Source organism: Coffea arabica, chromosome 10c (genome assembly GCF_036785885.1).
Source record: "Coffea arabica cultivar ET-39 chromosome 10c, Coffea Arabica ET-39 HiFi, whole genome shotgun sequence".
In the NCBI taxonomy this organism is placed as follows: Eukaryota; Viridiplantae; Streptophyta; class Magnoliopsida; order Gentianales; family Rubiaceae; genus Coffea; species Coffea arabica.
In genome coordinates this window covers 1,428,587-1,445,908 of record NC_092329.1, presented here as the reverse complement: position 1 = coordinate 1,445,908, position 17,322 = coordinate 1,428,587, and the positions used below count along the sequence as shown (strand labels likewise).

General features: G+C 34.9%; 1 protein-coding gene across 2 annotated transcripts; it reads left to right on the top strand.

Moving 5' to 3' along the window:
* The first annotated feature begins 268 nt into the window (after window positions 1–268).
* On the top strand, window positions 269–12,880 carry LOC140004372 (uncharacterized). Of its 2 annotated transcripts, none has more exons than XM_072068328.1 (5): window positions 269–592; window positions 1,556–1,667; window positions 5,576–5,904; window positions 10,229–10,448; window positions 11,716–12,880. In XM_072068328.1, exons 1-3 carry the CDS (start codon window positions 282–284, stop codon window positions 5,648–5,650), a joined length of 498 nt encoding a protein of 165 aa, XP_071924429.1. In that variant the 5' UTR covers window positions 269–281; the 3' UTR covers window positions 5,651–5,904; window positions 10,229–10,448; window positions 11,716–12,880. The 2 variants fall into 2 exon arrangements, with proteins under 2 accessions (XP_071924429.1, XP_071924430.1); XM_072068329.1 differs by having other exon boundaries at window positions 10,572–12,880.
* Window positions 12,881–17,322: the final 4,442 nt, after the last annotated feature.

Sequence of the window (17,322 nt, the reverse complement as noted above, 5' to 3'; positions counted from 1 at the left end):
GGCCTACCCTAAACCCTCAACCCTAAACCCTCAACCCTCAACCCTAAACCCTCAACCCTAAACCCTAAAACCCTAAACCCTAAACCCTAAACCCTAAAGTTTGGGTAATTTTGCATTTTTCCAAAGTTCATTGGGTCATATCGTAAATATCCCAAAGTCTAGGGGTGCGAGCTCCGAATTAATCTAAAATTTGTCCGGAACAACGTGAACGTTTACGGAAAAATAACACAATAAAATAAAAAATTACGATAAAAAAAATACTAATGCGATGGTTGTACCGAATGATGGATGTAACTTTTCTTCAATTACGGAAACGAATTCCTAATTATGACGTTATAGCTTCTATTCATATCTCGTTCTTTGATCTTTTTAAATCAAATTACATCACCCGTTTTCCGTGCATGGCAATCTCTCCTGATTTATCCGTTCAAAAATCAAATAAAAAATTAAGCTGCGTTGAGACTGTTGTTCTTTATTCGAAGATGGCTCTGAGTCCTCTGGTGTTTCCTTACAGCATGCCCGTGCCCTTTCTGAACGAGATGTTCGTATTAGCCAGAGATGGCGTCGACTTCGAGGTTGACAAGATCCCCGGGTAAGCAATTACCGTTCCTCCTCAGATTTTCCTTATTAAAGTTACGTGACCAGATCAAATTCATCCCTCTGTGGTAAGACGCCCTATTATGGAATTTGTTTCGGCTCCTACATTGAAAAACCGGAATTGTTTTTCCCTTCTCGGCATCTTTTCCTGTTCGGTTTTGTAGTAATCATGGAAACACAGGTGATGTGTTTCATCCTGCGCGGATAATTCTTGTATTTATACCCGATTTGAGGATGCAGACGATGAATTAGGTTTTGGTTGTTCAATGGGTATCTTTTTGTTTGTGGACATGGGTTGTTTAAATAGAGACATATCAAACTAGGGGAGGGCCTTGGAAGGTGTTATCCTCGTACGTAATTACGCATCTGATGCATATTAGCTAATTGTAACTATGGATTGTAGATGTATGTGCTTGGCAGTGTAAACATAATTTTAAAAACAGGATGACACACTTTACGCTGAGAACCGCTATTCAGAATTATTAAAGCGGGTGTGTTTTATATTTCTGTGTCTAAAGGATAATCTTGATAGTTTGATATACACATGTTTAAACCGATACTGTCAACAATGATAGTCTTTTCTTAGGTTTTGAAAAGATATTATACTACAACAAATATCAAAAGGTGGTATTCCTTCAGAAGTAAACGCGGCTAATTACACGATCGGCCGACAAATCCACTGAATAATTTAAAATCTGGGAACTTACTTTCTGCCAAATCACTCTATTCTTCACTCTAAAGGCTTCGTTCCTATCATTTGACCATAGCTACAGAGCACTTATGATCCTTTCCTGCAACTGGTTTTAATTCAATGCATTGCTAATATATAGTACTTGTTTGACGGTAATCCCACAATTATGGAAGATTCTATGCTTGTACACTAATTTCATTCCTGATTTTCCTTTTACATTAATAGTGATTTTCTTCTGGTTGAAAATTAACTCCTTTTGTCTCTCAGAGCTCAAAGAGGACATGACAAAGCAAAGGGCATAAGTTACTTGTCCAACATACGTATGGTTTTTGTTGCAAATAAACCTGGTAGAGACTTTGCTGCTTTTGATCTGCCCCTGGTAAGTTGGCTTTGCACGTTTTGTTCCACACGTCATTCTCCATTATGTTATAGTCTCAAGCGTTTTGTAGTCAATAAAGTAACTATACCTACTGCAAGGGGCTTGTGCATTTAATTTGTCCGGTCTCAAGCCAGATGTGAATTCACATTTTCCGGATGTAATAATTATTTTGTGTCTTCCGCATGGGAGCAAGCCCTACTTGGTTTACCAGAAAACTATGGTTATAACAGTTGAATAAAAACTCTAAATTCCAGCCCAGTTCCTGGAAAAATGGTGAATTATAGAAAATGCTCTTTATGGTGCTCTAGGCTAGTTTTCTTTCTGGCCTAATCATTTCTGGAAAGATAAGGTGATTTTTCTTTGAAGATGATGCATACGTTAAATACACTGGATTGTCTCCTGGCTGCTTTCCAAATGTGGGTAGTCTTGGTTTCTACATGGTGCATTTGTTTGTGTACGTTCCTTGTGCCACAGGTGCACTGGGTTCCAGAGCAAAAAAATGCTTTTTCTAACTGTCCTATCTGTACACGATAAGGGTTATCAGATTATAAGTATTTGCAAACTATTTGTTGGTCTAGTATTAACTGGAAACCAGTGTACTTAGATTATATGGTACAATACAATAAACCTCCTTGAACTAAGGATCCAGTTCAAGGTTGCCTCATTCTGTTAATAATGGTGTCAATTTACACCTTTAGGTTTTGATTTGTGTCAGATGACTTAAAAGTAGTTCTCAATTTTTAACTAAACTTACACAAGAAAATGTGTTAAATCAGGACCATTCTCCACAACAAAATAAGTCATTTACCTGAATTTACAAAAATAGATCTACAAATAAACTTCAAACTTCACTCATAGCAGACAGGGATCAGATTGGTGGCAATGGATATGTCGGCTGTGGTACTAGAGGGGAATAGAACATGTGTGATTTGAAGCTAAGCATGATATTTGCCGTGAGGTGAGGAAGTGATTTGGTGGTCAGGGTACAGGCACGTGGTTCCAGATGAAGAGGAATGGACAGCTGCTGTGCTACAACCATTGAAGTGGGAATAGTGCAGTTAGAGAATGCCACGAGGGGAGACTAGGTACGGTTTGGTGGTTCCCCTGCTGATCTTTTTTGGTTCTTTCTTTTTCTTGTTTTGTGGGGGTGGGCAGAAGGAAGGCTTTTGTCGTTTGAGTGGGTTATGTACGATGGGGTTTGGGTGAGTATTGACTTGGCACCAGCAGAGTTTTGGAAGGTTGGAGAGGTAACAGAGCCAGCAGAGTATTCGCTATTGAAAAATATTGAATTCTCCTAACTTTCTAGGGCATATTGAAGCAACTTTGATGCCCTTTCGAGCCTCTTTGCATAGATCTATTGATATTAAGTTCGCCAAATTTTCTTTCAATTTTAATTATTATTCCTGAGCGGAACGTAATCTTAAAATTGGGAACCTATGGGTTTTTAAGATTTTCAATACCCATGTTTCCTGAAGAATTGTATTAGGCTCCCTATCCCTAGAGCAAAAGAGCGGCTGGAGTTCAATTGATTCCTGGCCAGACTCATTTTGTCACAAGAGGTAGTGTAAACCTAAACCATGTGATTAATAGATAACAATTACAAGACATTTATATGAAAACTAAAATATTGTACTTCATCTTGGAATACAGTTTATCCCGCTATGGTTTCAAGGTCTTGAATCCCATAAATGTTTGGTTAGCGTATATGGGTTTGTTTCCATCACTATGGAAGACATAAAACTGGGCAATGGTCATTATTCCGGAATATTAATGCTTGGAAAACCAACAAAATGAAATAAATAAATAAGCTAGACCCCAGCAGCCCTCATCTATGCTTCACTTCTCTCCCCAAAAATCTTCATGGCTCTCCAATCTCCCCTCACCTAAACCCCTTCCTTTCTCCCTTCCCTCCACCGTGTATGTTATCAATACTTGGTTCCCTTCTCCCCCAACCTCCTCAGCAATAGAAGGCAATAATTGTCATTATGCTGCCATGACCTTTTTTCGTGTTTGTAATTTGAACTCAATATTTGGTGATTAAACACTTACTCTTCAACTATTGTTATAAGTCTTGCACTGGGCTTCAGCATAGCTGTAGTTTTTAGTTGCCTGAACGTGATACAAGCTTATGGGACTGATGTTTGTTGATTGACTATTTATGTTGCTGTATTACCATGAAAATGATCATTTGGATGCTTTGATTTGGTTGGAGGGAGCCTCAACAGGTTTAGTGCTGGTTTTTGGCCTCTTCTATTGAGTTTTTGTCAATTTGATATGAAAATTGAGATCAATGGAGAATTTAATATTAGCCAGGGAGCTGTCATTTTTGTATATTAGGGTTTATTGTTGAAACGGATTAAAAAAGAATCTGGGGAAGGAAAATAAGGAAAAGAAAACTTACAAGGAAAAGCAGCAAAAGATGAAGGAAAAAAATGATAAAACTAAAATTTGGTTGATTGCCATTGCGGTGAAAATACCAAACATAATTTTCAGAAAAAGGAATTCTCATAAATCTATTACCATTGAGGGGGTCCTTGCCATTGTCATTCCTTGGTCTATGCTAAATGCCTGCTAGGCCTGCTAACATCTTCTGTTAATCTTTTGTCAAAAGGTTTTAGAATTGAATTTTAGAGTTTATAAATGTCAAATCCTTATTGTGGGAGTATATCATCATGAGTTTTCCCTAAAACCTCAACTCTTCTCTTGAAATCCAGAATTTTGTTTAGCTTTCACTATCATTTTTCCATCAGTTAGAAAATATTCAAGAAACATAAACGAAGCGTAATATAGATCGAAGACACAGTTGGAGGGTAATCCATATTACCCTTTTCTTGGGATCTTAATCTGCTAGTTCTTTACATAAAAGGACAAGGATGGCTGGTGTCTCCATTTGTGGAAAGTAAAAAGTGATAAATGTTATGCAATGACACCAGTGAAAATTTACATTTCAAAACTGCTTGCAGCAGGATGGTATTGAAATTTTGTTTAAATTAAATTTAAAGAGATCAAAAACTTTCAAAGGCTGAGAGGAGGCAACCGTAATTTTGCGGTGAAAATACCAAACATAATTTTCAGAAAAAGCAATTCTCGTAAATCTATTACCATTGAGGGTGTCGTTGCCATTGTCATTCCTTGGTCTATGCTAAATGTCTGCTAGGCCTGCTAACATCTTCTGTTAATCTTTTGTCAAAAGGCTAAAATCTTCTTGGGATCTTAATCTGCTAGTTCTTTACATAAAAGGACAAGGATGGCTGGTGTCTCCATTTGTGGAAAGTAAAAGGGATAAATGTTATGCAATGACACCAGTGAAAATTTAAATTTCAAAACTGCTTGCAGCATGATGGTATTGAAATTTTTTTTTAATTAAATTTAAAGAGATCAAAAACTTTCAAAGGCTGAGAGGAGGCAACCGTATATTAGTGGACAGCATAAAGCTATCTAGCATCAGGATACCCATTGAGAATGCAACACCAGACAAAGGTAGAATAAGAATTGAAAACTAACACAATTGCTGTAAATAAATTGTATACAGCAGAGGTTGTGACACCAATCGATTTAAGGAAGATGTTTAAAAAGGAATAGGGGAGAAGAGATAAAGAGGACAAAAGTACCAAATAACAGAAGAAAATCAACTGAATACTGCAGTGTCCAAGAAAGTAAACACTGAAATTTTAATAGGTCATTGCTAACCTTAACTCTACAACGAGACAGCTCAATAAACATTTCTAACAACTGATCATTTTAACTATGTTGCTATATGCATAGATAAATTAATAGCACAGCAGGTACACTTCAAAACCGGTCTGCCTGTTCTGATTACAGTTTCCACACGATTTGTGCCTTCTCAAAATAGTCAAAGTGCATGGCCACTATGTCATCTATCTGTTCTTTTCTTTGTTATATTGCAGCTTTCAAAGGATGATACGCCTACTGATTTATGTTCCGAGGATGATAGCCACTACCATGTTTTATCAATTATTTGAAATGGGTTTAGAGGTTGTGTCACCAACATGACCGCACAGCAATCTCTTGCAAATTGCAATAGATTGTCTGGCAATATTTAAATTTGAAGAGAGGGGGGGTGGGGAAGTGAAGCCAAAGCTATGATCATTGGTCATTATTCGAAGATGGCTCTGAATCCTTAGGTGTTTTGTAATGGGATGCCCGTAACTTTTGTGAAGGAGATGTTCATATTGGCTATGGACGGCGTGCATTTCGATGTTCACATGAACCCTGGGTAAGCATTTACCATCATTCATCCTCATTTTTTCGTTATAAATTTGTGAAGACCAATTGCATTATAAACTTCAGGTGGTCTTCCTTTAGATTTAATGCATTATGATACAGAATTGGCCTACTTTGTGAGCAAAAAAATCCACACAATAATCTGGGAACTTACTCTGGGCGAAATCAGGGAATTCCTTCCAAGTTTTTAGACCTTGTTTCCTATCATTTGTCCATAGCTACAGTACACTTGTTTGACATAGACTTCTTTGACTGTAATCCTACAATTAGGGAAGATTATATGGTTACACACTAATTCCGTTCCTGATTTTCCTTTTACATTAATTAAGATTATTTTTCTGGTAGAAGATTAATTCTTTTTTCCTGATTATACGCATGGTTCTTGTTACAAATAAACTTGTTAGAGACTTTGCTGCTTGTCATATACCCTTGGTAAAAAAAAATTTTTTTTTTCACTTTCTGTACTATTGGGGGATGGCCTTTATCAGGTATTTGGGAAGGAGGCCCATGTGGTTTACCAGAAATGAGTGAATATAAAAAGTTGAATACAGGTCTCTGGATTCTAGCCCAATTCTCGAGAATCATTTCTTCTCCCTTTTGTCAAAAATGCAGTTAATGGTGAACTACAGAACATGCATTTTACAGTACTCTAGGTTAATTTGCTGGGAGATTTCCCGAATTTTCTTTCAAGACAATGCATAGGTTAAGACGCTGGATAATCTGGTGGCTGCTTTCCAAATGTGGGTGGTCTACATTTCTAAATGGTGCATTTGTTTGTGTACTTTGCATGCTGCAGGTGCACTAGGCCTTGAAAGCAAAACGTGTTTTTTCTAAGATGATGGAAACATTTTTTTTTTTGTATGAAACACTTCAACTGAAAAGGAAAGATGCTACATAGTGTAAAGGCATTTACACAGCACTTATTCACTTAGTTTTCTGCCCAGTGTAATTAAAGTAAGCTCATTTTTTTTCTTTTATATTTAAGAGCATGGTTTAAATTTATAATATATGCATTTTTTACAGAGTTATGTTGTGACAGCCCCACCTCTCCCTAAGGCGAACCAGAGGGTTCGGCGGGCCGCCTGCCCAGCTCTTGCCGGGACTCAGTTGATCACTTCAAGCAACTACCGGAATAACCATAAGAATAACATAATAACGATCCAAAACCTAAACAAAACTTATCTACATTACTATCTCAAGAGGAAGTACAACCGTCAAATATACACAGGTTCCCAATTCACTATACAACCAACCCGTGCCAAGCACTAGGGTGAGAACCATTACAAAAATCAAAAACTAGACCAAGCTAGTATGCCAAGATCCCGTCCTTGCGCGTCTTCCCCTGCTAAGGAAAACAAAACTAAAGGGGTAAGTTATATGCTTAGTAAGTAAACAGGGGCAAAAGCGTAAATTTCACGTAACAACAGTGACATAGTAAGAGTAAAGCAAAAGCAGAAAAATAACATCACATAATAAGAATACAGGTGGCTCCAAAGCCAATTCATATGCCATGCGTGATCTCCTGCCGACACTCCGTCGACCACACTTAATGGTCCGTAGAACTTCACTTGTACACCCACCGACACCTTATCACCCTCACTGGCTAGTCACCTCACAAACTTGCCCGGACGAACGAAATCACAAACTTGAGCTTAAGTCACAAGCTCGGGTCACAAACTTGGTCCACATACTCGGTGAACCGGATTCACAAACTTGGTGACCTCCAACCAGGTTGGACTGACTTCGACCAAGCCCTAACCGGCTCGAATAGTCCATCTAGGTCAAGAGCTCGCCCCAAACTCACAAAATTCACAAAATTATTCAAAATCACCCCGAGCCACAAGCTCAAGGGTTTTAGTTCCAAAATGATTCACATACACATGTCATGTACGAATATGAGCGTAAATTCGGGTTTAGAGCGAGTGCGATAAAGTACACCCTCGCCTAAGTACCCTCTTCATACATGTCGAAACACATAAGCAACTAACACATAAAAGCGGCCTGAATACTTACACAACGAACAAAAGGGCAAAATACGAAATTCGTGCCCGAGGAGTAGCTAGTAGGCCCCATCGGCTCCACCTAACTCACCAACGTCTGAAATAGAAGATTGTGTCACAATATATCACAAACGGCTACTAACATAGTTAAAACAAGCAAAAAGGCAAAATCGGAACACGCAAGTACGGAAACGGCAAAATTGGCATATGCAAGTGTGCAGAACGGTAAAAGGAACAGCCAAATCTGCCATCTCAAACCGTTTTGATCAAAGATTAGGCTAGGAAAGTCGGATCAAAGTGAGCGAGATACTGTTTTGAAACTATGAGAAAGGGCTACAAATCTCCTGAAGAAACTTTAATCTAGATCTGAATGGAAGCAGGTCAAAATTGTAGAAAACAATACCAGAAATTTACGTCTTAGGGTGACGAACAGGGTCGTTTGCTGGACCATAACTCCCAGATCACAAATCCAAATCAAGAAATTCCAAAGGCATTAGAAAGCTGAGACATAAGGCTAAAACTTTGATGTTTTGGCCAAGACCTGAATCCACTCAAAACAGAACGAAAATCGAGTGCCAAAGTACCCGTCAGAACTGTCCAGATACAAGGCAGTTTTGACGATCGCTTTTGTTTCGGTCATAACAGGAGCTACGGAACTCGGATTTCGACGTACTTTATACCGTTTCGAAACTGAGACCAAGATCTAAATTTCATATGAAGGGATCAGCACCCAGTTCGTACATGATCAACACGGAAAAACCCACGATCAGAAACTAAAATTCAAAACGTACACAAACTAATGTCTAAAACAGGCCTGAGGGTTTTGTCCATAACTCAGGATACTCTAATCCGTTTGACCTGAAATTTTACAGGTAGATTCAGGACTTAAGAGGCTACAATGTTGAAGAAGGCCACTCAACCCAATTTCGAGTGTAACTACATCAAAAATGTAACATATTATACCAGAATCTCATAACAGGTTCACAAACCGTATTCTAGTGCAAACATCATAAAACAGCCTATATAAGTCCAAATCCAGAAATTTCAAAGCCACATGAAAGCTTAGAAACAGGGTTACATTTCATCAGAAGACCTCAATAACCAGTTCGGAAGCATTCCTAACCAAAATCACTAATTACAGGTGCAGTTCTTACATTCGGATAAAACCAGGACAGCAAGGGTAATTTCGACTTTTCTCACTCTACGCTACTCTGATTGACCTGAAATTTTGCATGCACCTCTAAAATAACATTCCCTACAACTTTCATGTTTTAAGCCAAGGCCAATTCGGCCTCTATCTAGGACCAAAATTTTCGGACAGAATGAAGAACCAAGGAACCCTAATTTTCCAGATTTCTTCCAAAACAGAAATTACTTGCAATCTTTCACTTTTTCCACCCTCTAGAATCATTATATACCATTTCCAATCATCATATATAGCCACACCATCATGTTCATATTAAAACAGAAAAATTTCCAAAAATAATAAAACTTCATCATTTCAACCACAAATCAAGAAATAACCCATAAATTTGCATCTCATACAAGCACTAAGCATGATTTAAGCATCAAGTAAGGGAGGAGGGTGGTTCTTCATGACTTACCTTTAAAACAAGAGAGAGAGAGCTATAGGTCCTTCTAGTTTTCCAAATCACTCCACCAATCAACTTACTAACACTAATAGAAAAGGTTTTATGGAGTAAGTTCAAGTTTCAATGGTTAGTTTTGATGATTTGGAGCAAAATGGAAGCAAAACTTGAAGAGTTTCTTCCTTTCTTTTTGAGAGAGAGAGCAGGCCAAGCTTGAAGAAAAATGGAAGATATTTGGTAACTTTTTGGTTTTATTTAGTAATTGGTAAAAGGTTGAATAGTGGTCTTATGTAAGAAACAATACTATGGTGACACTTGTCACCTCATTTAATGACTTGCCTAACTTTTTTCTCTCTCTTCCACCTATCCACTTGATACCTCTAAATATCTCATAACACCCGGTAAATTAAACCCAGTATCCGAAACTTAACCTAATCGATCGAATTTTACCGAACTTTCCGCACTAGTGGGTCCCACATCCGATATACGTTCTTAATTTTTCAAAAACTAATCGATACTAGAAAAATCATCTAAGAACTATATTTACTCAATAAAAATTATCTGGGGAAATTTTCTAATAAAGAAAATGTAGAAAAAAAAAATGGGCGATTAAATAGAATAAACCCTAGAAAATTAAAAAAAATTCTTGGGTTCTCGCATTCATTCTTTCGGGGCGTCACATATGTCATAATGTTTTAAAATTAAATTGACCTTTTTCTGTTATCAGTTGAACCTCAGCTGTTGACCGGACAGCAATCTCGCACAATAGATCTGTCTGCGATGAGGTATTAAAAAAAAAAAACACGCAGAGCGGAGGTCGGTGATCATTACTTGAAGATGGTTCTGAATCCTCAGGTGCTTCCTAGCGGGAAGCTGGGACCTTTCGTGAACGAGATATTCGTATTGGCGAGGGATGGCAGGAAATTCAAGGTTGAGAAGATCTCGAGGTAAGTAATTGTAGAAACTAAATTTTTCGTAATTTCAACTCAATTATTTTTTTTTTATTTTCATTTTTTATTCTTCACTTACAAAAGTGCCTAAGTAGTTACTTTAATTTTTACTTTTTGTAGGTTTGTGTAAAAAGGTGAAAAGGAAAAAAGAAAAATGGGATTTCAAAATTGGAAAAATAGTAGAGGTTTTTTGTTTTTAACCCAATCAAATTTCAACCAAAAAAAACTCAATCTTAAATCTACCCAAAATCCAACCCAAAGTCTATCCAAAATCCAAAATAAAACCCAAACAAAATCCATGCAAAACCCAAGCAAAAGCCTGGAAGCAAGGAGGTCCATTGCCCCAGTTCTTTTCTCAAAAAAAAAAAATTTTCTCTATTCACGCATGCATTCCTTCTTCATGCAAAGTACGAAACCCGAAGCAAAAATTCAGAATAGTTGGAAATTTTGGGCAGCTTTTTTTTTTATGGATTTTTCTCCTTTTTTTCTCTCCAAGTTTTGGATAGTACATGCGTAGTTCATCACTCGAATTCCTTTTCTTTCTCTCCAAGTTTTGGATAGTACTGGAATAGTTCTTCGCTCGAATTTCTATCCAAAAATCAACTCAACAAGCAGATCAAAAGGGTCAAAACAAGTCACATTACCCCCTTTCAATCCAAACCCTTATTCTTAGGTTTTGGGAATTCTATTCCATTTAAATAGTGAGCAAAGAGAGATGTTAGGGTTTCTAAGAGAGGGAAACGAGTGATGGGGCAATTGCACAAGATCTATGAGTGTAGGGAGAGAGAAAAAGGAAGAAAACAAAAGCAGTTTTTTCTACAGATTTTGAAAACAAGCTGGTGGACCAGCTCTCTTCCAATTCGATTTTCTCTTTCTTTATTGATCCAGTGATTATTTTTTGGATTAATCTTTCCTACACTACACTTTCAGCGTTGAATGAATGAAAACTATGTAGAATTTAAATTTAAAATTCAATTTTTGTACACATGTCATGAATCAAACAGTGATAGTGTATACACTGTCAGTGTATATAAGATTTACCCTTGTTTGTATGCACCTTCTAAGGATATAGAGGAATAAATTGTGTGTTGAAATATTTCGCCAATAACCATTACAAACCCCTCAAATCGAAGCCCGAAACTGCCCTCCTAAAAAAGTTTTCTGCAAAAACAGAGAACAGACTGATCGACCAGTCGTGTTCATCATCATTTTCTTGCTTTTATTGAGATCTTTGTGGCGATTTCTATGTTTCTGCGTCTTCTAGGACCGTATTACAGAAACTTTTGCGTTGAGAGGTATCAAGAAAAACAGCTTCAAGACCCTCAAATCAGAGCTTGAAGTTGCTTGCTTGGCAATTGTTGGCACCAACAGCAGCCACTGGATCTTGCTTCGTTTCGACATCTACTGGGACTTTGCAACGCTCAATAAGCATCAGACATAACCTTTATTCATACTTTCCTTTGGATACAAGCTTAGATCTGCATTTAAATCCATTCAATGTGAGATCCAAAGTCTTGTCTTTGCTGTGCATGTTTCATTTTTCTCTTTTGCATGTTACATAATCTTGAACAATCTTGCCTTTGGACGTTTGAATCTTGTGTTGGTGTTTGGGATTGCATGATCTTGTACTTGTGTTTGGCCAAAAATAATAATTTTTTTTTGTTTTTCCCTTTCATGCAAGATTGAATAGTTATGTTTGTTGTTTCATTTCAATGTTTTCTTGGCTGGTTGCAGGCTTAAGTTCTTCATTAGTTTGCTGACTCCGCATGAGTTTGGAGGATGATAATGAATATTTGCATTTTGCCCCCTCCTCCATTTTGGTTTAATTGCACTAAGGCCCAAAAGATTGTGAAAATGGATTAAATTTCTTCCCTTCAAAGTCTTGAATTCTTTTCATATGTTTATGCACGTTTTAAGTAAATTAATTTTGGTTTTTAGATTATAGTTGGGGCTTTGAATAAAATTTGTTGATTTTAGATTAATTAGACAATTTTATAAATTTGTGCAAATGATTTTATTTTGCCACTTAAACTTTATTTTTATTAAATTTTGACCCTTCATTTTTGAAAAATTAAATTTTTACCCCAAAAATTTTTTTATTTTAGTAATTTAGCTCCTGACTTTTTTTATTATTTTGTTATTTCTCAATTACAATTATTTCTCTTCTTTAATTGCTAATTGTGCTGTATTTAAATGCATTTAATTTGTAAATTTTTGGTTGCTTTATGTTATTTACATTTTTCACAATAAAAAAGGGAGTTTAGTATATGTTTACATTCCTTTGTAAATTTGTTAATTAAATTGGTGCATTGACCTGTTTGTTGATTTTGAAAAAATAGACAACTCAGGCTTTCCCTCATTTAGTGTCTATTTCAGAAGGGAGGTATACTTATTATATTTTATTTGTTTTTTTTTTCTTTCATTTATTTATTTCAAGCTTTATTTCATTTTATGCTTGTTTAATTTAAATCTTGTGATTATTTGAAGGCGTTTTAATGCCCAAATTGTAATAGATAGATAATATCATCTTATGCAAGAAATGTAATTAGATAGGCAATGTAATAGTTAGGTTTATTTTTTTGCAAGAAATGTAATTAATTAAATAAATGTAATAAGTAGGTTAGATAGGCAATGTAATAGTTAGGTTTTATTTTTTTGTAAGAAATGTAATTAATTAGATAAATGTAATAGGTAGGTTAGATAGGTTCATTATCTTATATTTCCCCCGTTAGATTGTAGTTTAGGTCCCCAATATAATAGTTAGGTCTTGTGTGCTTGTGTGTTTATGTGTTTATGTGTTTTATTCAATTTCTATAGGGTTTTGCATCTAAATATTATGTCTGTGTTATGTGTTCTATATGCTTTATGTGTCTTATGTGTTTATTTGTTTTAATTATGCTTTATATGCTTTATTTACTTATAATTCATGCATGATATCATCACGCTAATCCAACGCTAATTCTGATTTTTCTCCTCGATTTCTCACTAGTCCAACGCTAATGAGAATTTGTAAAAATGGATTCATCTAATATTAGACTTTTTAGGCTATTTTCGCGGTAGATTCATATTTTATGTGACATTGATTGCATTTCAACCATTTTTTTATGTTATTTTCATTAACATGATATATCTTTTTATTCTCTTATTCTTGTGTGCGCCAATTATATCATTTAAACTTGCATTTCATTTAGATAATTAGAAAATAGGTTAGTCTATTTGGTTGTCTAGGTTAGAAGAACTGTTCTTCGAATATGGAAAATAGACGAGCACGGATTTTTTTTTTTAAACCTTAGCACGCTATTACCCCCCTTCATAAGAAGGAATATTGTACTATGAATTTTAATTTTCCGTACTAGAAATTTTGCATTTCTTTCTTCTAGATCATGTATATATCATAATTTTCTTTTTGAGTCTTATCTTTTGCATATTTGTGATCTTTCCAAGAAATTATTTTTGAGTTTCACAATTAATGTGATTTGCACCAATTAAATTTTGAAGAAAAATTTTGTTCCTCTCAATACCCTTTTAGGTCTAATTTTTTATTCATATAAAAACATCCAAATATGATAAGTTTTATAGGTTAGATTAGGAAATTTTTTTACTAAATCTCGCAATTACCCTTGACCAGATTGAAAGAATGTTTCAGATCAATTTTTTGTCTTTTCTTTCTTTGACTGTGACTTTTGAATTCTTTTTTCTCATTTTCAAAGACTTAAAGTCATTTAAAAGGGTTTTAATCATTTTTTTTATTTAAAATATATTTTAGATGGCTTCGTACATTTAAATTAGATACTAAGTGGTGATTCTCTTTTTAAAACCTTTTTTAGATTAATATTTTGAGGTCAAATCGTTGCATTATTTAAAATTTCATTTTAGGTTTTTTTTTCTTTATTTTCTAAAATCGAAAAATTCATTTGTAAACATCCTTTCCCTTTTATTTCAAACGATGAGGTTCGACAGTAATTACCATTACTGCTTATTTTTTGTATTCAAAGTTTATGACACCAAGCCTAATAAGTCCCAAATAGCTCCATTTGTCAAGATGTGGCTTGTGCTATGAAGATCCTGAATTCAATGAAGGCTTTCTACGGATTTTCAAGGATTAATGTATTTCTTTCCAACATTGTTTTGCGCAAGTACATATTTATGACTACATTCACACTTAATTATTGCGTAAATATGTATGGGGCAATATGTAAATATGTACTTGTTCTTTTCACTTTTAGTTGTGGAAAGTGTGGTGGTGTATGAGCTCTATTTGCCTTACTTCTTGTTTGATAAAGTACATTGGCAATTTAGTGCTTTTACTTCATTCCAATTGTCTAAAATCTTTATTTTCCTGTTTGCCAAGTTAAGTGTGTTGCAAGACTACTGAATAAATTGAGTATAACTTCTACCGCTCATCATTGTTTGTGTTGAAAGCAGTCTGGTAGAGGTTGTTGTCAAAGTCAAGGGTGATGTTTTTCCTGAGCTGCAGCGACATATATTGCACATTAGCAAATACAATTGTAGTTTTTTTTTTTTCAGGCAATGATAACATATCTATAATTTAATCTATCTTGATATAGAGGAAGTGGAATCTAAAGAGATTGTGTATAAGAAGTTAATAGATATAAAAATCTAACTAGGTCAAAGGAGTATTTAGGCACCTTCTTTGGACTTTTTCACAGCAAATGGGTTCAAACTCCCAATTTATAATTTAAAGAAGACGCAGTGGTTAATAGAATTGCAGTTGAAGAAGCCAGTTTTGGCAGGACCTTTTTCATGTGAGCTTTCACATACCCGTCAAACCCGAATTCCTGACACAAAAACCCAACTCACAGGTATTGCTTCTTTATCTTCTGCAACATGAGGAGATCGGATTGGACCCGATTTAGTATCCCATTCCAAATATCCGATTCAGAGGTCAAACCAATTACTTTAAAAACCATGACGACCCGCATAAGGCTATTACTAGTGCCTTGAGCGTATTTGCGATCCATTTTGTTCCATTTCTTTTCTAATGGAATCAACTCGAAAATTTCTTTCAGCTTAATCTGGCCATCTATGTTTTGTGTCCCAAAATGTAGGCTAGGTTTGTGATTAGAGAAGGAAATATAATTTTTAAATGAAAACATAAACTAAAATGAAGAAAAGCTTTTGCAGTATGGGGAGATTGTTTTGGAAAAAAAAAAAAGAAAAGAAAAGAAAAGCAAAATTTGTGATGAACCCTTTGTTGAAAAGATCAAAATTGGTGGTGCTATTGTAAAAGGATGAAATTGATAACTAAATTTTAGTTAAGGGGTTAAAAGCACCCAAATAAAAGATAGAGGATGAAATTGGCTTTAGTTTAGAAGTTTGAGGATGATTTTGATTCTTTGGGTGCTGGTTCAATAGATTACTTCTTTTGAATGCTTGCTAATGATTTTATTAAAATCAATAAAAGCGAAAAAATTAATTATTCAAAATCAGAATTTATAATCTTATAGGCCTTATCTTGATTGCTTTAGACTTTACAGAATTTGATTATTGAAAGTGATTACAAAGAATAATTAGAATCAGCAAGGGTTACTTTTGGTTGATTATGGATTTCAGCTTTTTGGATTATTGAAAAATACAATTTGAACAAAAAAATAAATGAGAACATCACTAAAAATTAATTATCTAAAATCATAATATATAACTAGCTAAGAACAAGTTCAAATTAATCTTTTTTTTTTTTTACGGAAACGATTGTGAAGAAACCCAATGTTTACTATGAATATATGAAAGAAAGTAGCTAAGAACAAGTCCAAAATATATGAAAGTAGTTATTTTAGCTAGACATGTTTCTTACTTTTACTTGGCATGTTAGTATTTACCGTCAAGTTTCTTTTGGGTTGACCATTTAATTGTGTCAATAACATCGCTTCTTTCCAAACTTTCAAAATGGAAATTTTAATTGGATCTATTTCTCACTCTTACTTAGCATGCATAATTGAATAGTATTTATGGATCAAGTTTTCTTTCGGATAGTCCCTTTTAATTGGTTAGTGTTAATAACATCGATTCTTTCCAAACTTTCAAAATAAATATCTCTTATCCACTTAATCACATTCAAAATAAACATATTCTATCCACTTAATCACAAATCTTTTTTTTAACGCAAGCAGTATCTATCTCCTTTGATCACATATTAATAGATAAACCTATTATCTATCATCACAATTCATATATAAAACAATCCTTACTGATAAAATTGAAAATCTTATTCTCATATCAAATTAACCCCAAAATTCAAATCCTATTGATAAATTTTTATTTTTAGAATAAAAAACCATTGATCCATTTTATAACATTGAAATCGGGCAATAATAATATAGTCCCATAGCCCCAAATTGATTGAAAAAAAAATAAAGAAATAGGGTGAAAGTCAAATAGGATTCTTCAAAATCTATATATTATGATTAGCAATTCGGTAAAAGAGATTTCCAGCATCTCGTAGAAAAAGTATAAACAAGCAACCGCAAGTCTAGAAATTCATTTCGGCCAAATGAACTTTCTCAAACTGTTTCTTTTTTAGAACAAAAAAGAATTGTGTCAAAATAACAAATGCCAAGAAGAACAAAAGACCTTAGACGCATAATGGATCTTGAAGTAATATCTCTGCATATCCCTAACTAAATACACCTACATTAGTGTTACTCGTTAATGGTTGATCCAATCTGATATATTCAAGTTATGGTTCTGGAGGATAATATCAACCACTTGACATCCATCCATATCTATTATGGTTGTGCACGTCTATCCATATCTGTTATGGTCATGCACCACCAGGGTTTCACGTTCCCAAAGACATCTCTCTATTTTAAGAGAGTTTGCGGCATATCAAGCTCTAGTAGGGTTCTTTGCT

Coding starts and splice junctions, on each gene's coding strand:
- LOC140004372 (XM_072068328.1), top strand. CDS start 282: ATGATGGATGTAACTTTTCTTCAATTACGGAAACGAATTCCTAATTAT. Junction 593..1,555: donor GAGGTTGACAAGATCCCCGG/GTAAGCAATTAC, acceptor TTTGTCTCTCAG/AGCTCAAAGAGGACATGACA. Junction 1,668..5,575: donor CTGCTTTTGATCTGCCCCTG/GTAAGTTGGCTT, acceptor GTTATATTGCAG/CTTTCAAAGGATGATACGCC.